Source organism: Chrysoperla carnea, chromosome 1 (assembly GCF_905475395.1).
Source record: "Chrysoperla carnea chromosome 1, inChrCarn1.1, whole genome shotgun sequence".
In the NCBI taxonomy this organism is placed as follows: Eukaryota; Metazoa; Arthropoda; class Insecta; order Neuroptera; family Chrysopidae; genus Chrysoperla; species Chrysoperla carnea.
The window spans coordinates 83,233,330-83,256,096 of NC_058337.1; the positions used below are offsets into that span (position 1 = coordinate 83,233,330).

Here is a 22,767-nt window from a genome sequence, read left to right on the forward strand (position 1 = left end):
TAACGCTTAAAAATATTGATACTACCAACATAATTTTGGTATAGGTGTTAATAAAATCACCTAATTAGTCCATTTTCGATTTCTGTCTGTCTGCCCGTCTGTCATCACGATAACTCAGAAACGAAAAGAGATGTCAAGTTGAAATAGCGTGCTTAGGGCGTAAAAAGTGAGGTCGAGTTCGTAAATGAGCAACATAGGTCAGTTGGATCTTGTAAATAACTTTTGTTTGAAACATTTTTTCGTAAATATCAGTGTTTACCCGCGAGGGCGCAAATCAGGCTCAAATTGTATAGTATGTATTATATGGGAATATCAGTTGTGTATGTGTAATGTACATGGTATTTCAACAATTAACTCAGTCAATTGTTTGTTTTCACTTGTTCTAAGAGTTATCAGTAGGTATTAATAATAATTACTATAATGATTATAATGATCACAATAATTTTAATAATAAAAATATCTTTACAATAAAATATATTAATTAATTATTAAAATAATATATCTACAGTCAATTAATTTTAATTAGTAGGTATAATTACTAATTAAGTTTATCTAATTTGTCGTCAATGCCTTTGATTTTCTTTGGTTGATCTACAAACGACGTACGAAACGGTTGATCATGACTACGTCCAGTATGATCTCTGACACAATTACATATCAAACCTTCGCCAACAATTTGATGATTTTGAACCGGTACTGAACTTTCAGGATAATTAATATTCGTAAATAAATTACCAGGATAATGTTTTTCACTAGGTGGTTCTAACATACTACTAACATCATGAAAATGATGATTGGATGTGGGAGGTGACCGTGTTGGAATTACTGGATTGCTTATTGGATAAAACCATGAATTTGTGTTTAACACAATTGTTGGAAGTTTTGGATTGGTATTTTCATAGATTCGTTTATTAAAACCATTATAAAACCCTTTTGGATTTTGTGGGTTTGTATTAATATTACGTGATGTCCATACAGAATTTGGTGGTGGATTTTCTCCAAAATGACGGTTATTATATGTTGAATCTAAATATAAAAATTTGTATTCATAACTAGTTGATTCAATGTCATTCATAGTTGTGCTTGAAGGATTTGGTGTGATTAGTTCCATGTTAATAGGCTCTGGCGTAGTTGAATCTGGAATGTCTGTTGTGCAATTTGGTATTATGTGCTTAGTATTTTAAGACAAGAAGATGCGTTTAGACACATATGAAAAGTTTACGAAATGATTTCTTGATTTCTGAGAGTGTAAAGTTTATTGAATACCATGCAAAATAAAGCCACAATTTTATAATACCTAGCAATAATTTCTATAACATGCTTTCTAAACAATAGATCGTAAAGGTACCACTAAAGTATTAAACAGGAAGACATTGACAGAATCACGTTCTATAGGAAATAACCGAATGTATCAGCCAAACGAAAAATTAGAGTGCGGTTGAGAAGAGGTTATTCGTGGGATATTTTAAATTTAGAAAGCTTTGACTATATAAATAATTTAATACACCGACGGGAAGATAAAGTGAATTTATAAACACTCCTTTGTGGAAGAAAGTCAGTAGATCTAATTCAAACCCTTTTTTCTAAATTGACCACAGGCTTCAAGTTAGAACTCCTGATCGAGCTCTTCAATTTTGTCTAACATTTGTAAGGAGTATTATATATCGATAAAGTAGTCAGCAAATAAGACTACATGGAGAAATAAAATAAGTCTTTTCAATTTAGAATACATTTTTATTCACTAAAATAATCTTCATCGCCATGAAAACATGGAACGGAAAAATTTCTTGAGAGCATACGAAAATAATTCTGAAATAGTGCACAGCGATGAATCTGTTCTCCAAGTACAGGAGCTCAGCAATCCAAAGTTATTTAATTATTCAAGTGAGGCAATCGTAAGCAGTGTATATGTTACAGAAAAAGTTGATCTTCCAATAACTATGGCACGCCATTTTACTATTTAATATCCGAAAAAAAATGATCGTAATAATAATACATTATTATTATGTTATCATCATAATAATAATCATTTTCATTATGTACATAATTTTAATTCAATCATTTTTATTATGTACATAATTTTAATTCATATTAAATAGTAAAACGTCGTGTCATATATTTCCATTATGTACATAATTCTAATTCAATCATTTTTATTATGTACATAATTTTAATTCTCTATTTCCATTATGTACATAATTTTAATTCAATCATTTTTATTATGTACATAATTTTAATTCTCTATTTCCGTTATGTACATAATTTTAATTCAATCATTTTTTTTAAATCTAATTCAAATAAAATTAACTGATTTATTATTATGTATCATCATAATAATAATACATTATTATTATGATGATACATAATAATAACACATTTTTATTATGTTATCATCATAATTTTAATTCTCATCTCTCTTTTCTCATCTTATCTTATATCAATCTCTCTTTTACTAAGATTTATTTTACAAAATATAAAATATAAAATATAAAATTTCTGATTGAAAAAAAATAATTAATTAATTTTTTTCTCGATAAAAATTAGCCTATTAAATAGTAAAATGGCGTGCCATAAATAACAGTAGACTCTTTTAGGTAAAGTCAACTGTTTTTTTCAGTGCTGTTTTTTTCAGTGGAAGTTTATTAAAACCGAAAAATATTGAAATTTGATCAGCATGCATATGTACTAATCAGAGTTAACTATATAGCTAGGTAAACTGGTAAAATATATATACTCTCAATGTCTTGAGATAGTAAACTGACTTTTTGCAAGGAAACGGTTTACCAGCTAATAATAAACAAATAAGAAAGGCAAAACCTTTGATAATTTCATGTTAACATAATTTGGAGTAGAGGATTACCGTGAACAGAATATTATCGAAGTTTTTTTTTTATCTTTTGTCAGATATTCTGAGGATCGTTTAACGAACGTAAACTCGTAGATCAGTGAATGAACACAATCACAGGGAAGCACTATTAATTTTTCATCCACAAAAACTTGAAAATAATGCTAATTTTCGACTAAATTATCTTAACGTGAGACTCACGCTAGAGACACAATCATGTCCGTATATCTTTACCGTAAATGAATAATAAATAAGCTAATAGAAATATGGAAAAATCATTTTAAACTAAATTAATTTAGTTTAATCAACTTTTACTAAACCGGCAGGCATAGTTCACTCTTCCTAGGAAAAATGTATTTCTCATTTTCAATCAACTGTTACTGATGTTTTTAGTAAGAGTTTACCCTGCCTAGGAAGCGTCAACTCTTACTAACAATCGACTTTTTCTATAACATATACAAATTGAATGTATAGAACTGCCGATAATAATGATATAAATATTACTTTGATCATCAAACTTTTTTAAGCTTCAAAGCATAAAGCATGCAAACTATAAAAGCATATTGAACATTCAGAAAGACCAAAAATTAAAATCTAAAAAGTTTTTAAGTGTTACCTACCTGTATTAAATAAATTTCCTTGGATAGGAATAACAGGTACAAATCCAGAATTTCTTGAACCACTTCCTTTAACAATTGGTGTATTTGGAATATTTAATGGTATATTATGATTTGTATTTTGATTTAAACCGAAAGTTAGTCCTCCTTGGTTTTCTTGAAGAATTGGTACATCAGCTATTTCTTTAAAAACGTTGATCAAATTTGTAATAAAATCACACTATATGAGTTCGTGTTTAGTGCTTACCTGTAGAAGGCTTCAAATTTGAATTATTATTTCCATTTTTGTTATTGATTTTGGTTAATACTTTTACATTAACATCGGTCAAAACAACATCATCAGTGTCACCTTTTACTGAGACATTTTCACCATCCGGTTTACAAATTTCTCTTGTTGGATCACATTTAACTTCTATTTTATCTTTTTGATTATTTTCATTGAAAAAATCTTCGATCTCAAATCCACCCGGTTTGGAAATTTTTACACCACCATATTGTGGTTTGTGGGATAATGATATCGAAGCTTGGGTGCGCGATTGTTGTTGCTCATGTTTAACTTCAGAAACTGTTTCTGAATCATCATCGAAGTCCAATTTTGAAGAAATACCTACAGCACTTCCTGGCAAAAATCGAAAAATCAAATACATTTTTTGTTGTTATCTACTCTTAAATTTTGTTCTCTTATCGGAATTTTAAGAAATTCTAGTTGTTTACTAAAATAATTAGATCCCCGTTAGGTATATACTAACTGTTTTTACTGAGAAAGTTCTAATAATTTGAAAAAGGTTCTTTTTCACGGCAGCCACAAAATGTTCAATTTAGTGGCAGGTAATTGAATAAGAAGGAAAATAAATAATTTCCCAAACAAAATAGTTGGATTTAGCCAGTCATCCCGTTTTATCGGATGTTAGGAGATGTTAGACAAAATGATTTCTACACTTTGTCTGAATTTGTACAAAAAATCGTTATTGTTTAATTTTAAGCTTACCACTAAATTGAATATTGAATATCTTCCCGGTGCCTTGTTTATTATTAAGCAAGACGATGCACAGTGGAGCTTTTGACGCGAAAAATATAATTGCTTACCGTGCTATGTCGGACTATGACAGTTTTGCTACAATAACTTTAGCCTATATAGCCTCTAGCTCATTCCTTATGAAAAATATTCCATTCGCAGTTATCTTTTTCAAGGTGTGGTCAAAATGCATCTCTGATAAGTATATCAATTTCTATCACAATGTTAATATGCTATAATATTATAAACTACTATATTATATGCTATAATATTATAAAATACTTTTTAAAGACAAGCTTTTATTTATTGAAACGATATTTAAACTTTGAGAATGGGATTTTTCTTGTAAAAATTGCAAAGTTTTTAAGGTCGCCTTTAGCATAAATAGTTAAATATCTAAACACTATAAAGCCTTCAAACAAAAGTTGCTTAAAATGATTTACATACTGTGTAACTTTAATTGTAATAATTGGAAAATTCTTCACCGATTTCTCAGAAAACGGGAAAATATCCATAAAATTTTCATGAACATTTTCAATCTTTCAACAATTTTCCAATTCTAGATTTATTGGAAAATTATTTCCAATTAGGTTTTAACGTTGAGATATTTAGTAAGCTATTTATGCTAAAGAGAGATTTTTAGAAGATGCTGCGTGATTTTCTATAGGACTACCTACATATTTTTCCCAAACTTAACAATTTTTATAATCGCTATTTTTTTAAATCCTTTATTTTAAATACTTAATTATTACATTTTCTCAACAAGTGACTTTCTTTTTAATTATTTTTTATGGGGAATTCTCTAAGTTTACACAGCTTCTGTGGGAACGCATTTTTTAAATTTACTATTTTTGTGTTAAAAAAATAAAAAGTACAAAGTACTGTCTATTAAAATTATATTTATGCAGGTACTTATAATTTTTTTTCGTGGAAAAATTTTGTATAAGTTATGAAATAATAAAAATTGTTTTTTATCAACTGCACAAATTATCACTTAAAAACGATTTTCACTTGAAATGTATCAAAATATTTCGTTCACTAGCGTAATTTATAACAGTTATTATAAATTATTTTTATTGTTATAAGTATCAGTATATTTACCTGTAGGAATCACAACAATATTTACAAGTGTATAAACAAATAAAAATTGATAAATTACACGCATTATGAACTTAATGTAACATAAACAAGATAAAAACTATATATACAACAAATCAATTGAATAAATTTACTAAGATCTGCAGGATTATAAATAAAAATTAAGATTCAATCAAATCGAATTTATTTACCTTGGGTAGCAAACAATTTTTTGTATAGACCAGTCACTCGATTGTTTTAAATCAACTTTTACTTTTTAGAATTTTCTTATATTTCTTTTATTTATTTTTGCTGTATCTGAAATGATTTTTAATACAAAAATTCATTTACTTTTACAAAAAAAAAAAAAAAAAAAATTCACATTAAACACACATAACTTAGTTCAGAGGCTTAAGAAAATTCAAGCGAAGTCAAAGTGGAGTGTTTAAATGTTTTTTGTTAACTTAATTTTTCAAAAATCTATAAAAACATATCGCAAAATGAGCTTAATCCCTCGAAATAGATTAACGAAGACTTAAAAAAGGGGAAAAAAAGACGGGGGGAAGAGAAGTTTATGAAAAATTCAGTAACGAAGGGTCAAATAAAACATCTCTATTCATACATTTTGTCCACTGGACCCTTTTATCTTAAATCCACCACTGCACAAAATTCATTAGGATTTTTCTATATTTTCTAGAACTCACTTAAACAAAGTCAAAAGATTATACTTACATTATGTTCCAAATTAATGGGAACGCATAAATTTTCACGATTTAAAACTAACTGCTACTTATACACATACACATCCCTGTACAGTTTCTCTTTTATTTTCTTTAGTCTTTTAGTTTAGTTTACTATTTTCTATCCAACTACTTTTCCCAATGAATCCTTGGAGGAGATTTTAGAAACTTTGGAGGACATTTGAACTTCAGCATTAGGAACTTCGATACAGAATTTAAGCCTGATCCCTTCATTTAGCCCCCAAGGATGCATTTACAACAGAAAGCTTAACTCCAATGTCATTCCCACTTTCTTGACAACCTAACAAGAACTTGACCTGCCTGCGTTCTGAATTTTTCAATTTAATTATGCAGGACTATACAATCCACAGTATGATACATACCAACCAATTTCATAGAAAATTGAATATGTATACTTTATGGAAGGGTGTCCCATCTGATTCATAGAATTTAATTTTAAAATAAACCCTATAGTAATAATTATAAAATAATGACTTTTTTTTTAAATTTATAAATTAGAAGTGTGGAAGAAATCGAAATGATTTAGTTTTATCGAGGAGTATTCTAACTCTTTTGTTAAAATTATCGAAAATATTTTACCATAATTTCCTAACTGAAAATGTTATTGCTGAAACTGGCTTAGAAAACACCTTATAAAAGTTGCGAGCTGGTATAATTTGAATAGACATTCTACTTCATAAATCAATAAAAATTTTAATCTCTTGGTTATATTGCGCGGCTATATCATTAATTAAATACGCCAGTTTAAAAACAATTACCAAATTTTTGATCGGATACCCCTTAAATGTGTACGTATTCTTAAATGTGTACGAATTTTGTTTCCTGATAGAAAACCACCTAAAAAATGTTCTTTTAATGTAAGATTAATGATGGGATCGGGAAAACTTTTGTTCCTATGTCTATCTCATCTAATACTAGAATCCTATCTGCGCGCCATCCATCGAATTCTCAGGACGATTTGAAGCTGCCGTTATTGAAAACCAGAAGTTGTCCGGCCGCTTCTCTGGACAATTTCAACTTTAAAAAGAAGACTGCCTACTGCGTTATATAGTCTTCACTTCCCTTGTCCTCCCTCACTTTTGCTCCCGTTTGTTCTCAATTTCATCAGGTTTTAATTTTTGGTGCGGAACCCTAATTCTTTTAAAATAAAATACAGCTCATATTATTCGCTGGTATTTCTCGCAGCTTTATATTGGTGAAATAATGTTTAAAATCGGTCTAATAGTTTTTGAGTTTATTCATTACAAACCAAAAATCAAATCTTTCCTCTTTATAATATTAGAGTAGATAAGGCAGAAAATATTTATGGGTTACAATTTTATTTTATCCGCAGCGAATTTCAATGACACCCAGTACATATATTCATTATTATTATATTGTAAAAAAACACAATTCGTGTAAAGTAGGAATTAAATCACCTAAGAAGCGACAATAATTAGTTAAATTTTAAATAGTAATGATTAATATGACGTAACAAATCTAGGATATTTTAAGAGACACATTTCATACCAAGGTTAAAATAAATTACCTTTGCAAGACAAAATTGACCAATTTTAAATAATAGAATTAACTAATAATAACAAATTAGACGGATATGAGTTTACTAGGAAAGTTGTTTTCTTTGTTTCAAATACTTTTGAAGAATAATTTGAAATTCTGTTAGAAAAAAAGTTTCTTGTTTAAAATTTACAAAAAAAAAATTCGAATTGAACCTTTCTTTGAATTCGTTTAATTAATAATTATGATTAATGTAGAGTACAATTTTATTTGTATACAAATTGTAATTAAGTTTTTTTAATAAAATAGAATAGAACATTTTTTTAATACATTAAAAAAAAATCTTTGACGTACGGGGTGTTCCAAACCACCCGTCCAGGCTGATTATTCTGAATAGTTTTAAAAAAAAATTGAAACGAAAAAACACGTATCAAATATTTTTTGAAACTCTATCTAACCATACCAAAAACATCCTCCACCCTCAACCCCTGTTAGGGGTAGGGGGTGTAACTTGAAAAATCAAATGGAAACCCCTATTTTTTTCTGCAGATTTGGATTCTTCAGAAGAAAAGACAAACATTTTGTCTAAGAAATTTTTCCCGATTTTCGGTAGATCGAGCTACAATCGACAAAAATCGTTCTTTTAGATTTGGCATAAGAATTGCGCCGTTCAATTACAAAAATCAAAACGAAAAAGTAAAAAAAAATAAAAACACAAACACACAGAACCAAAACAAAAACAAAACAAAAGCAACACAAAAGTTAGAAATTCAACGAAAATAAAAGAGAAGCGAAAATGTCGAATTGCGGTAATTGAGGTAAACCACTAGACAATTGGGAGGATACTAAATAAAGCTCTTAGAAAGAATTAGATATGAATCATTTTAGATTTATTTTTTTTTCAGACTTTCCAAAATAAAAAAAAACATTTTTACAAAAATAATTTTTCTAAATCATAATAAAATATGAAAAACAAAACAGAATAGTCTTTTCTCCAAAAAAACAAAAACAAAATTGAAAATAACTATTCTCGACTCAAAAAACTTTTCTCGCCTTCACTTGAACTGCAATTCTAATGCCAAATCTAAAAGAACGATTTTTGTCGATTGTAGCGTAATCTACCGAAAATCGGGAAAAATTTCTTAGACAAAATGTTTGTCTTTTCTTCTGAAGAATTCAAATCTGCAGAAAAAAATAGGGGTTACCATTTGATTTTTTCAAGTTACACCCCCTACCCCTAACAGGGGTTGAGGGTGGAGGGGGTTTTTGGTATGGTTAGATAGAGTTTCAAAAAATATTTGATACGTGTTTTTTCGTTTCAATTTTTTGGAACCTGGACGGGTGGTTTGGAACACCCAGTATAGGACCCCCTACAAAGCGTAAGGAAATAGGTTCTTTAAATTCGAATTCTCTGAATTTGAGGTATGATGTCTGGACACTGTTTAGGTATAAATGAACGCAAAAATAAAAATTTGTAACGCAGGAGCTGCGTTACCTAATCGAATTCCCTCAGAGATAGAAAAAAGAACACATTTTTCTAAAAATCGAATATTGCATTTTCATTCCGAAAACTAAGTGTTCAGAGAAAAAAATCACAAGAGTATTTTTTACTATAAAAAAATAGAAAAATAATTTTATTTTGATAAAATTTAAAATTTTGTATTTTGCGGATCCCCCACCCCTTGTTTATGGGTCAATTTTTCTCATTAACAAACTTGCCGTTTCAAATACCAAAATCCTTCTTGATACCAAATTTTATTCAAATCAGACTTAAATTGCGACCACTAGAGACTTTACAGACACATAATAAACGTATAGATACATATGTAAATGTATGGTCATCTATGAGGTAGGATCGACGAACATTTGAAGAAATTTTTTCGAAATTCCACCATCAGTACAAAAGCAATAGCTCCATTTCCTTCGACAATTCGCTAATAAATTTATCAAACTTATTCAAAGGGCATTTCTTAAGGGAGGGGCTGTTTAAGAAATTGAAATAAGAATATTAAAAATTGTTAAAATGTCGATGTAAGTTAACATTACCTATTAAGAATTGTCTCTAATATATAAAATGAGCCCGTTTAAAAAAACGCGAAAACTGGAAACCAAAATGTGAGGTACATCTTTCCAATCAATTAGAGTATTCTAAGTAGATAGTGGCTTTAGAAGTTAATTGTCACTAATATTATAACTGTTCGTGTACCTTCTACCAACAAAATATTGTTTTAATAAAAACTTTTCGTTCATTTCTTCATTGGTTTAAAAAGTATAACAGCTCTTCTAGTGACGGAAAAAGCTACGGAGTCAATTTTTTTTTTGTGGGTTTTTTAGAAAGACAAAAAAATTTTTCACTGAGTAAGTTGTTATAAAACCTCAAAAATTAACTTCTTAATGATATTTATTCAAAGTTTCTTATTCTAGATATTATATAATGATTCCAAAATAAAAAAGCATGAAATTTATCAAAAAATAATTTTATTTTAAAATTTTGTATACAAAATAAATTTATGAACCGACGTTCATTTTCTGTGATAAATGCCGATGACAATGAATTTTATTTATTCTAAAATAAGCTAGCCATCATCTAAACTCATCGAAGTTTTTAAAGCCAATTATTGGCCTGCTCCACTTGATACTTTCATGTTCTCCATGCTTGAAATCTGTGAAGTGATTAACATCTCTTCTTTATCTTTTTTTGTTCGTATAGTTTGACGAAAAGCACAGAGAGAGCTTGAGATCATATACATTTTATAATGGAAGAATTACTGATTCTCAATATTTTCTAACTTTTCTTTTTCATTTTTAGTTTGTTTATGTAATTTCAGGTGTCTAGTTAAATGACTACGTTGTATATATTTCTTCTGGCAATATGTACATTCATGTGGTCGATCTCCAGTATGGATTAGTAGGTGATCGCGTAAATGCTCTTTTCGTATAAACGCTTTATTACATACAGTACATACATGATTTTTCTCTCCTCTATGACATTTGTAATGAACGCTTAAATGACTACGTGTAACAAATCGTTGAGAACAGATTGTACATTCGTGTGGCCGTTCGCCTAGAATAATAAATACGATTGTTATATGATTTACTCGAATAGGAATAGAATATGGATAGAGGAAATTAAAAAGTAAATATTGTTGGTGAATGGCAAACTAAGAACGCAGTTAAACTTGAAACAAACAAAAACTGCATGGAATGGAAACTTGGGGAAAGTTATGCAGTGACGATTCCAGAGTACGTATTTAAAGGGAGGGGGGCTTCATAAATGGTGGCAATTTCTAACAGATCTCTCAAAACTACTCTCCTAATCGTCAAATAGAAATCCGTGTTTCATAACTTACGGAAAATTAAAAAACTCATATAAACGTACTGTTATTATTGATAAATTATCTACGTAACATGCCAAATAAGATTTCGAGCATCCGCAGAAAAAAGTTCGATACCTTTGCGAGGTACCACAATTTGTGACCAAGAAACCGCTTATTCTTACATTTCCCTTTGTTTCTAGTGCGTTTTTTAATACATTTCAGAGGTTTTTTAATTTTGAATACATTTTCTACAAAATAATACCATGCCTGTAACGATAAGTAAATTCATTTTTTGAAATTATATTGATTACTAGAAAATAATAATAACTAATCAAGTGAAGTTTTGTAAAATAAGTGCAAATAATTAACGTATAGAAATTTTGATCACGCATTTCTAAAGAACCAAACCTTTATTGGCTTTATTTTCTTAGATGGTTTAAAGACTATACAAAATTTGAAGAAAATGATATAGCATCGGCCCCCCAATTCAATAAACTGCATATTCATAGGTATTATTGTTTGTGATAAGGATTTTTGAAAATTAGAACGTTAACTATAAGCAAACTATACACTTTGTTATACTGGGATGGTTTTATTTTGTGGAAAATTTATTCAAAATTGACAGACCTCTGACGTGTTTATATCAAAGAAGAGTCTAGAAAGGACTTACACAGAAAATGTGTATGAATTACTAGCCTCTTTTCCATACTTTATTTCCTATAGTCTGTCAAAATTAGTAACTTGACTCCTTGAGAGAAGTTTTTCTAAACTACAACAATATCCGCTAGTTGTAACGGACAAATTAAATATTTCCCTAGCCTTAACATCCAAAGGAGTGAGGTTGGTTTCACTTTTATATAAAACAGACGTTTATTTATGAAGAGGCTTCTAAGCTACAGGAAATGTTCCAGCAGTATTTTCAGCAAGCATTCTAACGAAGTTTGTAAATTAGACTAGGTTGAAATTGATGGAAAGTAAGCTTTAAATTAATACAAACTAATCTTTTACTCAATTGCGAAATTCTACAACAAAAATATAAATCTGTGAGCAATAATTTGTTCTTATGTAAAGCAATCCTGTATTTTTACTGAAAATATTTCGTCATTAATTTGCAAAATAATATAATATTTACCTAAATAACTTACCACTATGAAATCTCATATGTATATTTAAATTTCCAGAATGAATAAATCCCTTTTTACAAATTTCACATTTAAATGGAGTTTCACCAGTATGTGTACGCATATGATATTTTAATGTTATACTCTGTGTAAATGATTTTCCACAAACATTACATGTATGCGGCCTTTCACCTATAAAACGCAATTCTTTTTATTATAAATAACTGAATCGTACACACAGGCGAAATATCTGCCAAAACTTAAACAACACATAAACCTCCGTCAGTGAAAAATAATCTGAGAGATCCTTAGTAACCACTAAGTTAATTAATCTATCAGTATATTTTAGTTGACTTTGAAGTTTGTGAATCCTTTATAAAATATTACAACTCTAATTAATTTACAATTAAATTTCATTAAACACCCTAATATTTTGGTCAATATGGATACTAATTATTTTGTGCTCTCGCTTCTAAAACCATAAACATAAGTTAAAACTTCTCGGGAGTCCGAGTTTCGGAATAATAAATAGTATCGACTTTTATTAGCAGCATAAACAGCGTTTAAATTAGCCAAAAACTTTGATAATAGCCTTTTTTGACAATGGTCGCTATTTTTCCTATTCCTTTTTTTTTTTCTCAATATTTTTTGTTGGAAAATGATTCATATTTACGTGATCACTCTCTTTTTCCTCAGCATACATTCGCTTTTTAAGTAACAAAGGACGGCAAAGTCAAACTGAAAAAACATTATCCTTGTTGACCGCGGATCTTTTTAATGAATTACCAGTGAATTTAAAGTTTGAATTAGTTTTTATCAATATTTCGCCTATGCTTTTCTCATATTGTATTCTAATTTTAAAGTACCTGTATGTGTTCGTAAATGTGTCATTAAAGTACCATGTTGTATAAAATCTTTTGAACAAATTGTACATTTAAAAGGTCTTTCTCCTGTATGTGTACGCTTATGTATTGTAACATGTTCAACACGTGCAAAACATTTCCCACAAACGTCACAAGGAAATGGTTTTTCACCAGTATGTTTACGCATATGTAGAATCTGCAAAATTACTTCAATTAATAATATAAAAAGATGAAACACCAACTTCTGATCAATTCAAATTTACTATACATATTTTTTGTAGGCTGGGTTAAATTTTCTAAAGGTATCTCTGTGTCACAAAAAATAGTACTATATGTAATCCGTGCATTTTTTGTGACACGGAGGTACATTTATCTCATTTAATCCATTTTTTTGAAAATTTCTACTGAAATAAAGCAGAATTTATATTAAATTAGACGCCAATTAGAGCCTGGCCAAATTGGAAACTCATAACAAAGAATTTTCATTAATTCGAAAGCCTCAAATATATCGAAATAATTCTCATTTATTGAAATGATTATTACATTTATCTATACCACGGATCTAGTAATTATAGTAGGGATGTAGTGTAAAGTCGTACTTTAGACGAGGGTGGTGTATCACTCAGGGGGAAGCAATGTGCCAACTTTTGATTGGCTGCGGCTCTCATTTGCGGGAAATTCAAATAGAACGATAATATTTCGTGTGTTTTAGATTTTAATATTTCTACATCCATGGTTTTAAATTGCCTCAAGCAATATGCCTGCTTTTGGCTGCGGCTGTTCGCACTCTCAATTGCGGGAAAATTTAAATGGGTAGTGAATTCTGCGTGTGTTGTAGATTGGTCCGAGCAAAAAAATTTCATATTTTAAAAATTCTATAATACGTTGAAATTTAGTATTGAAAATTAATCGACGTATTTTACAGACATCCGTAAGCCTTCTTTTGAATTTCATTAGTTAACTTATAATAGTTGTAACACTAGGATTGAAGAATGAATATTCACTAAATTGAATAGAACATTGTTGCGTTTAGGTTACTTATATCGTTGAAAAAATTGTTTTAAAACAAGCATAAATACTTCACGTATTTATTTTTCTTTACAAATTTTAATTTTTTTTTTTGAATATAAGATTATTTATTTATGTTGTCCACAAACGTCAACCATATGTAAAACATGTTTCCATGCTTACAAACGAATCAAAAACACTTAAAGAAAGCTTTAAGCATACTTTTAGCATGCGCCTAGTTAAGAGCCAATAGAAAGTTGGTACAATGATATACTGCCTCTTCCCTGATATCCTGCCTGAGTGAGACTCACCCCACTCGGTTATACTCCATCCCTTTTAAAATATTCCTATATCCATGATCTATACCGTCATGTGTTGTTTAGAATTTAAAAAAAAAAAACATATTTTTGAGATATTCACACTAAATATTTTCGTCCTGTAAATATGTACTAAATGCGTATAGAAAATTTGAAGTCAGAGTGAATCCATTTTAAAAACTTCAAATAAAAGAAACTGACCAAATTAGTTCGACAACTCAATCTTTTACCACAAGTATCACATTGTTTGTTTTTTAATTGTTTCTTGGCTTCAATAGTTGTATTACCCAACGATTCATTTTCTACTCTTCTAACACGTACTTTCTTTCGTAATTTAGTTTTTCTTAAAATTCTTTTCGATAATTTACGTTCTAACAAAGATTGTTTTTCAAGCGTAGCAAATGTATCCTAAAAATTTATTTAAATGCATAAAGCGCTACAATCTTATAAGTTTTTATAAAACAATTACAATATCATTTTCCATATCCGAACATCTTGGGGAAAATTCTGGAGCTTCATTCTTAATGTCATTCTTAATGTATTTTTCATCAGTCTCGTTAAAATTTTTAACATTATCAGTCGTTCTAAGTTCAAATATACTCTCATTACTGGAATGTTTAGGTGAAAAGTCGATCTTAAAGCAATCCTCTTCAAAGTTTACAAGTTTCTTGTGTTCTTCATTCAATTCGCTTTTCAATTTTTCTTGAAGTTTTAAATCTGTGTCTTTGGCAAGTTGACGAAATTTATAGAATTTATTCACTTCATAAACACATTTTTGGCAAATTTTTTGTGGGAAACTGTCGTTTTCGGCAACCTAAATGTTTTAAATCTTTAATTTTTATTTACATAATTTACTAAAATTTATCTTACATGAATTGATGTGCACTCCATTACCATATCCGATAACGTCATAATTTTTTTCTTATTATATCCAAAGAGTGATCGTAAATCTTTAGAATTTAAACAAATTCGACAGCAATTTTCCACATTTATTTGGCTATACATTTTGGACAATAGTTAATTTTTTTAAATTAAATTTTTTTTTTTAAATTTTTAGGTTAATAATTATTATTTATGAAATTTTATACACAGACATCTTGAATTTAAAAATTAGATCCCTACCGTACCATCAACCGACAATCATGTCCTTTCTTTGACCTCTTATCACAGTGAAAGATAATGGATGTGTTGCGAAATATATATTTTGAACTAACTAGATACGACAAATTATAAACATTATCAAATTATTATTAAATCCGGACAAATAATTATTAATAATTCCAGACAGTTTCGGTAGTGTCAAATTAAAGGATAATCATCACCGACTGACATCTTCAAAAAGGTTCGTTTCCATAATACTACTAACACTTGCTTAAAACTAAAAACACTAAAAGCCACTGTGCGTGCACTTGTGAAAAGTGAACTAGTGGCTTTTTAAAAGTTGGTTTTATGCTTGTCGGTAGTACACATTTAAAATAGTGTAGCGCCACTTATTCATAAATTGATTGTGATCCATTCTGGTTTCCGTAATTATGATTAGGTGACATTTATTTTGTAATTTATCCAAGTATTTTGTAAGCTATCTGCTTTAAGTATTCTATTAGCAAAATTGCAGCATAATCTAAATCTCTAAAATATTCATAGAAGTTCATACATATTCATAGGACAAGGTTACTATATTAATACGGCATACCATAATTTACTACAATTTGGCGTCGGATAAATACGTCATTGCCACTGGCCAGTATAGTATACTGATATATATTTCGAAATATGTATATATCCATTATTGAAAAACAGGATGTCCCAGTTAAGTACATACAGAAATAATATTTAACATTACTTATTGTTAGATATTATTCCTCACTAACAGTGTGTGTGTGATTTGGTGAACTTACCCTAGAATGTTGACAAGTGTGGTAATATATACTTCAGTTACAAGTTACACAATATACAAGTAATACATATGACTTTTATAGTAACTGTTCAAGAGTGATGTTTCATTTTGTTAATTTTATAATATATGTATTTTTCTAATTTATGTTTAATGTTTGATTGAATAAATAATTACAACAAATCGATTTACATCAAAACTTATTTAAATTAAAATTAAAAAAACCAATTATAGGAAACAAACAGTTAGTTCTCTAAGCATTTTTTCTCTAGCTTAATATTTAAGTATGGAAAGATTTACGTTCCAAGTTCTAAAGTACAAAATTACTACAATTAAATTGTTCATGGAATTCCTACCAAAAATTTGCCATGAACTACTATATTGATGCCATCTATTGATGCATAAGTTAGCGAAGTAGGTATGTATGAGTATCCTCTTACATGTAGAGTTTTAAATGAAAAGTTATCTTCGAAAAAATATAAAACAATAAAATTTGAACATGAATTAAATACAGAAATTATTATAAAAGATGAATTATTTGATGGAAATGTTTTAGAACATGAATCAATTCAAAATGAAATCAAGAATATTTCATGTGACTTTTGTGATAAAAAGTTTGCTAATCAAAGCAGTTTAATTGTCCATAAACGAACTCATACTGGAGAAAAACCTTTTTCCTGTGAAATTTGTGGTAAATCATTTACTCTTCGAGCTAATTTAGAAAGACATAATCGGGCTCATACTGGAGAAAAACCTTTTTTCTGTGAAATTTGTAACAAATCATTTACTCAACAAAACGGTTTAGACTATCACATACGGACACATACTGGGGAAAAACCTTTTTCCTGTGAAATTTGTAATAAATCTTTTACTCTTCGAGGTAATTTAGAAATACATAAACGAACTCATACTGGGGAAAAACCTTTTTCCTGTGAAATTTGTGATAAATCATTTACTCTTCGATTTGATTTAGAAAGACATAAACGGGCTCATACTGGAGAAAAACCGTTTTCCTGTGTAATTTGTGGTAAATCATTTACTCTTCGAGCTAATTTAGAAAGACATAATCGGGCTCATACTGGAGAAAAACCTTTTTCATGGGAAATTTGTAATAAATCATTTACTAATCAAAACGGTTTAGACTATCACAAACGGACACATACTGGAGAAAAACCTTTTTCCTGTGAAATTTGTGATAAATCCTTTAATCTTCGATCTAATTTAGTTCAACATAAACGGACACATACTGGGGAAAAACCTTTTTCCTGTGAAATTTGTAATAAATCTTTTACTCTTCGAGGTAATTTAGAAAGACATAATCGGACTCATACTGGGGAAAAACCTTTTTCCTGAGAATTTTGTGACAAATCATTTAATCATAAAAGCGGCTTAGACTATCACAAACGGACACATACTGGAGAAAAACCTTTTTCCTGTGTAATTTGTGACAAATCATTCCCTCATCAAAGGGGTTTAGACTATCACAAACGGACTCATACTGGAGAAAAACCTTTTTCCTGTGAAATTTGTGATAAATCATTTAATCTTCGATCTAATTTAGTTCGACATAAACGGACTCATACCAGAAAAATTTAATTTCAAACATTTATTTTTGTTTTTTTCAAATTGCTTCACTTTAAAATGAAAATGTTGGGATATGGTGTAGAAATTTGAATTAAAACAAATTAATTAAGTTCCCTTAAAAATGAATTATCTAATTTTAATTTAAGTCAACATAAGAGATCAACGCTTACAAAGTTTCCTCAAAAGAATTTATTTATAATCTAATATTAAGGATTATGACACATTCGTAAAAAAAACGGTTTAAGTGATAAGCGGCATTATTTTTACAATTTTAATCCTGTATATTTTAAAACTGTTAGAAATAATAAACTCAACCCTCATTCGCTCACTTGCTCGCTCTTCTCAGTGTGCGCAGTGTATTTGTGTGCACTGTTGTGTAAACTTTGGAAAGCACCCTTATACAATAAGTGTGTGTGGAATGACAACCTAAGATGGAGGATAAAGAGTGTTGTTAGTTTCTTAGCATAGAATATATAACCTTACAGATTGTTGTTGGTTTCTTAGTCATAAGATGACTTATTTTCTTATACAATTTATTATTAATTAATCAAATGTTCTTTTCAACTTGAGAAAACAAAGTTATGTTATAATTTATGTAATTACATGTGTTCATTAAATACAATATTAAATAAAAAACTTGCGTCTTTATTTCACTAAAATTCAAATTACCATATTAAAAACTTTAAGCCTGCGCTTGCTAATGGATAAATATAATTCATGATTGTACAAGATATAAAGGTCTTTTCATGATGACATGACGCTTGAAGCTGAGTTTTAGAGTCAAATTAGGTCACGCGGGAAGTTTAGGCCGCGCTGTCATCTGGATGAAAGAAAAAACTTCAGCAACTTCAAGTCGTAAAAAGCTAAATAATATTTGGCTTTTTACGATTTGACACTGCTAAAGAATTTATTTTTTTCATCCAGATGACAGAACGATTTAAACTAACTTTTTATCATAGAAAAGTATATCCTATTTTTATTATCAGGATTAATTTTGAGAGTATTTAATAAATAAATTTAAATTATATATTTTTTAATGTTTTAATAAAACGAGAATAAAGATTTAATTTAAAAAAATAAAAAATGTATTTTCATTTGATTGCCATTTCCAAAGTATTTTTTTTGAACAATTGATAATAATATTCACCACCTATTGGGATCTGACATATGGGCGGGGCTAAAAAAACATGGCTGACATAAAGTGACAAATTTTAAAAATAACATAGCAATACATACTCTTTGTGCAATTTTTCAAGAAGAGAATGATTAATATTAATGAAAGATTTTTTGCTCGGACCAACCTACAACACACGCAGAATTCGCAGCCAATCAAAAGCAACCATGGATATAGAAATATTAAAATCTAAAACACACGAAATATTATCGTTCTATTTCAATTTCCCGCAAATGAGAGCCGCAGCCAATCAAAAGTAGGCACATTGCTTCCCCCTGAGTGATACACCTCCCTCGTCTAAAGTAGGACTTTATACTACATCCCTACTATAATTACTAGATCCGTGATATGAATCGAGCTATTTAGTATTATATGTCTATGATTCAAATGTTATCTTGAACATTGATAGACTGTCATAATTTGAGTGCATCGAATAATAAAATGGAAAATAATTTATTCAATGATATAAATAATCGTCTTTTAATCGATGAAGAAAACATTCAATTAAAAAAAGAATTGCATACTGAACTTATTATTAAAAACGAAATATTTGATGAAAGTGATTCAATGGAACATGATTCAATTAAAGAAGAATATGATTCAATGGAGGACCATGAAGCAATTAAGAAGAGGGAAATATTAGAAGAAAATGTTACAACAAAACACGAACGGATTGATTTAAATGAAAAGTTATCTTCGGAAAAATATAAAACAATAAAACTTGAACATGAATTAAATACAGAAATTATTATAAAAGATGAATTATTTGATGGAAATGTTTTAGAACATGAATCAATTCAAAATGAAATCAAGAATATTTCATGTGACGTTTGTGATAAAAAGTTTACTAATCAAAGCAGTTTAATTGTACATAAACGGACTCATACTGGAGAAAAATCTTTTTCCTGTGAAATTTGTGATAAATCCTTTAATCTTCGATCTAATTTAGTTCAACATAAACGGACTCATACTGGAGAAAAACCTTTTTTCTGTAAACTTTGTGATAAATCATTTGCTCGGAAAAACGGTTTAGACTATCACATACGGACACATACTGGAGAAAAACCTTTTTCCTGTGAAATTTGTGATAAATCATTTATTCTTCGATTTGATTTAGAAAGACATAAACGGACTCATACTGGAGAAAAACCTTTTTTCTGTGAACTTTGTGATAAATCATTTACTCGGAAAAACGGTTTAGACTATCACATACGGACACATACTGGAGAAAAACCTGTTTCCTGTGAAATTTGTGATAAATCATTTACTCTTCGATTTGTTTTAGAAAGACATAAACGGACTCATACTGGAGAAAAACCTTTTTCCTGTGAAATTTGTGATAAATCCTTTAATCTTCGATCTAATTTAGTTCAACATAAACGGACTCATACTGGAGAGAAACCTTTTTTCTGTGAACTTTGTGATAAATCATTTGCTCGGAAAAACGGTTTAGACTATCACATTCGGACACATACTGGACAAAAACCTTTTTCCTGTGAAATTTGTGATAAATCTTTTAATCTTCGATCTAATTTAGTTCAACATAAACGGACACATACTGGAGAAAAACCTTTTTCCTGTGAAATTTGTGATAAATCCTTTAATCTTCGAACTAATTTAGTTCAACATAAACGGACACATACTGGGGAAAAACCTTTTTCCTGTGAATTTTGTGACAAATCATTTAATCATAAAAGCGGCTTAGACTATCACAAACGGACACATACTGGAGAAAAACCTTTTTCCTGTGTAATTTGTGACAAATCATTCCCTCATCAAAGGGGTTTAGACTATCACAAACGGACTCATACTGGAGAAAAACCTTTTTCCTGTGAAATTTGTGATAAATCATTTAATCTTCGATCTAATTTAGTTCGACATAAACGGACTCATACCAGAAAAATTTAATTTCAAACATTTATTTTTGTTTTTTTCAAATTGCTTCACTTTAAAATGAAAATGTTGGGATATGGTGTAGAAATTTGAATTAAAACAAATTAATTAAGTTCCCTTAAAAATGAATTATCTAATTTTAATTTAAGTCAACATAAGAGATCAACGCTTACAAAGTTTCCTCAAAAGAATTTATTTATAATCTAATATTAAGGATTATGACACATTCGTAAAAAAAACGGTTTAAGTGATAAGCGGCATTATTTTTACAATTTTAATCCTGTAGCGCGATTCACAAACATTCGTGATAATTACCACAAAAATGATACTTATCATTTTTTGACGTTTGCACTAACGCCTTAGTGATTCACAAACACTCTATGTTAGTGAAAAAGACGTTAAATTTCTTATCGACTTTATTCACAGACTTCTATATGTATTAAAAAATTATTAAATAAAAGTTAGTTACTTTTTGTTACAAACCAACAAAAATTACTATAACTAAATTCACATGTAAATAAACTATTATGTCAAATACATACCTAATATAAAAATAATTTAATGGCAATTTTTTGAATATACTATTTTTATTTTTAATAATCATTTAATTTCGTGTTTTTGTGCGTGTGTGTGTTTTCTTTTATTAGTTTTAGTTAAGTTTTGAAATTAATTAGAAAAAAGAACATAATTTTCACCTACTCAACGAGGATGAAATAATTTAGAAAAGAATGTTGAATTAATATATATTGAAATGTACATATTTTTATTAATAAAGTTTTGAAATAAAATGAGGAATTTTTTTAATTTAGTTGTAACCTAAATACCGGTATTGTCATCGTCCTTTCAAAAACCTAATTTTACGAATCGATTATTTATATCTATCAATTAAAGTAAGAATATTTTGAAAATGAAATTTAATTTATAAACCACGAGTTAAACTTAAGACATCCGAAAACTTTTAACATTTAGGGCAATTTGAGTTTTTAGCTCGATGTATCTGTAAGTATTATATAATCATCAAAACAGAGGTAATCTAATTGGTTGTGGGTTGATTTAAAAAAAAAAAAAAACAATAATTGGAAAAATATGAATATTTATTATATTAAAAAATATTTTAAATATAATGCATCCTACATCTCTCCCATAATCAAACGATTTTGAACTGACACTGCCACATCATGAGGGTTGTTATACTATACCATCATCTTCGTCATTATCAATTAAAATGTACTCTGACTCTTATTATGGAAATCGAGGAGGTCCGCTGCAGCTTCTGTGTAAGCCATTGCTATAAAGATCAAAAAATTTATATCAAAGAAACTTTAAATATCAAAACTTTTTTAAATAAAACAATTAGTCTGCAAATATCATCTGCAAAAACCATCTTGCAAATATCAGTAACATTTTTTATAAACAATGCTTGAAATAACTTTAAGAAATTTTTTTGTTAATTTTGAGATAACAATATACATTGTTACTGAAATAACAATATCATTTTAAGAATACGAATAGAATATAACGAAAGAAAATTACTTACCTAAAATCTAACTATCAAATAAGAACACCACACAGCACAGAAATAAAATATAAATAAATAAAATCAATTAGTATGATTATGACATTTATTTTGTAATCAAATTTGACATTTGTTTAATTAAAATCTTGTCATTGCCCAAGCGACAGAGACGTTACATACTTACCACGAGAATAAAATTTGTTGTTAAGTTAACGCCTAGAGACGATAAGTATCACACCGCCACCGTCGGTAAAAAATGTTTGTGAAT

General features: G+C 28.8%; 4 protein-coding genes across 5 annotated transcripts; 2 read left to right on the forward strand and 2 right to left on the reverse strand.

The window, feature by feature from the left end:
- Positions 1–507: 507 nt before the first annotated feature.
- Positions 508–5,714, reverse strand: LOC123304955 (GATA zinc finger domain-containing protein 8-like). Of its 2 annotated transcripts, none has more exons than XM_044886521.1 (4): positions 5,579–5,714; positions 3,710–4,081; positions 3,466–3,639; positions 508–1,026 (listed from the first exon to the last, which is right to left on the reverse strand). In XM_044886521.1, exons 1-4 carry the CDS (start codon positions 5,640–5,642, stop codon positions 539–541), a joined length of 1,098 nt encoding a protein of 365 aa, XP_044742456.1. In that variant the 5' UTR covers positions 5,643–5,714; the 3' UTR covers positions 508–538. The 2 variants fall into 2 exon arrangements, with proteins under 2 accessions (XP_044742456.1, XP_044742455.1); XM_044886520.1 differs by having other exon boundaries at positions 3,466–3,645.
- A 4,563-nt stretch (positions 5,715–10,277) lies between these two features.
- On the reverse strand, positions 10,278–15,633 carry LOC123296982 (zinc finger protein 565-like). Its single transcript, XM_044878724.1, has 7 exons — positions 15,561–15,633; positions 15,309–15,435; positions 14,908–15,252; positions 14,640–14,846; positions 13,117–13,309; positions 12,275–12,442; positions 10,278–10,876 (listed from the first exon to the last, which is right to left on the reverse strand). Exons 1-7 carry the CDS (start codon positions 15,566–15,568, stop codon positions 10,578–10,580), a joined length of 1,347 nt encoding a protein of 448 aa, XP_044734659.1. The 5' UTR covers positions 15,569–15,633; the 3' UTR covers positions 10,278–10,577.
- Positions 15,634–16,842: 1,209 nt separating this feature from the next.
- On the forward strand, positions 16,843–17,816 carry LOC123291530 (gastrula zinc finger protein XlCGF71.1-like; the record flags this gene model as incomplete). The annotated part of the gene is made up of 1 exon (XM_044871848.1): positions 16,843–17,816. A coding segment is annotated over one exon (843 nt), but the record flags the coding sequence as incomplete, so codon positions are not given.
- Positions 17,817–19,657: 1,841 nt separating this feature from the next.
- Positions 19,658–21,000, forward strand: LOC123291541 (gastrula zinc finger protein XlCGF52.1-like). Its single transcript, XM_044871860.1, has 3 exons — positions 19,658–19,779; positions 19,993–20,239; positions 20,282–21,000. The coding sequence occupies exons 1-3, from the start codon at positions 19,658–19,660 to the stop codon at positions 20,996–20,998; spliced, it is 1,086 nt and encodes a 361-aa protein (XP_044727795.1). The 3' UTR covers positions 20,999–21,000.
- Positions 21,001–22,767: the final 1,767 nt, after the last annotated feature.

What these genes read in the sequence shown, in the direction of transcription:
- LOC123291541 (XM_044871860.1), top strand. Translation starts at nt 19,658, where the DNA reads ATGGAACATGATTCAATTAAAGAAGAATATGATTCAATGGAGGACCAT. An exon ending in CGGATTGATTTAAATGAAAA is followed by an intron (nt 19,780 to 19,992) that starts GTTATCTTCGGA and finishes AGAAAAATCTTT; the next exon opens with TTCCTGTGAAATTTGTGATA. An exon ending in GGACTCATACTGGAGAAAAA is followed by an intron (nt 20,240 to 20,281) that starts CCTTTTTTCTGT and finishes TTTACTCGGAAA; the next exon opens with AACGGTTTAGACTATCACAT.
- LOC123304955 (XM_044886520.1), bottom strand. Translation starts at nt 5,642, where the DNA reads ATGCGTGTAATTTATCAATTTTTATTTGTTTATACACTTGTAAATATT. An exon ending in TATTGTTGTGATTCCTACAG is followed by an intron (nt 4,082 to 5,578) that starts GTAAATATACTG and finishes GATTTTTGCCAG; the next exon opens with GAAGTGCTGTAGGTATTTCT. An exon ending in AGGAAATTTATTTAATACAG is followed by an intron (nt 1,027 to 3,465) that starts GTAGGTAACACT and finishes TTTTATATTTAG; the next exon opens with ATTCAACATATAATAACCGT.
- LOC123296982 (XM_044878724.1), bottom strand. An exon ending in TGAGTTGTCGAACTAATTTG is followed by an intron (nt 13,310 to 14,639) that starts GTCAGTTTCTTT and finishes GTAATTTTGCAG; the next exon opens with ATTCTACATATGCGTAAACA. An exon ending in ACATTTACGAACACATACAG is followed by an intron (nt 12,443 to 13,116) that starts GTACTTTAAAAT and finishes TGCGTTTTATAG; the next exon opens with GTGAAAGGCCGCATACATGT.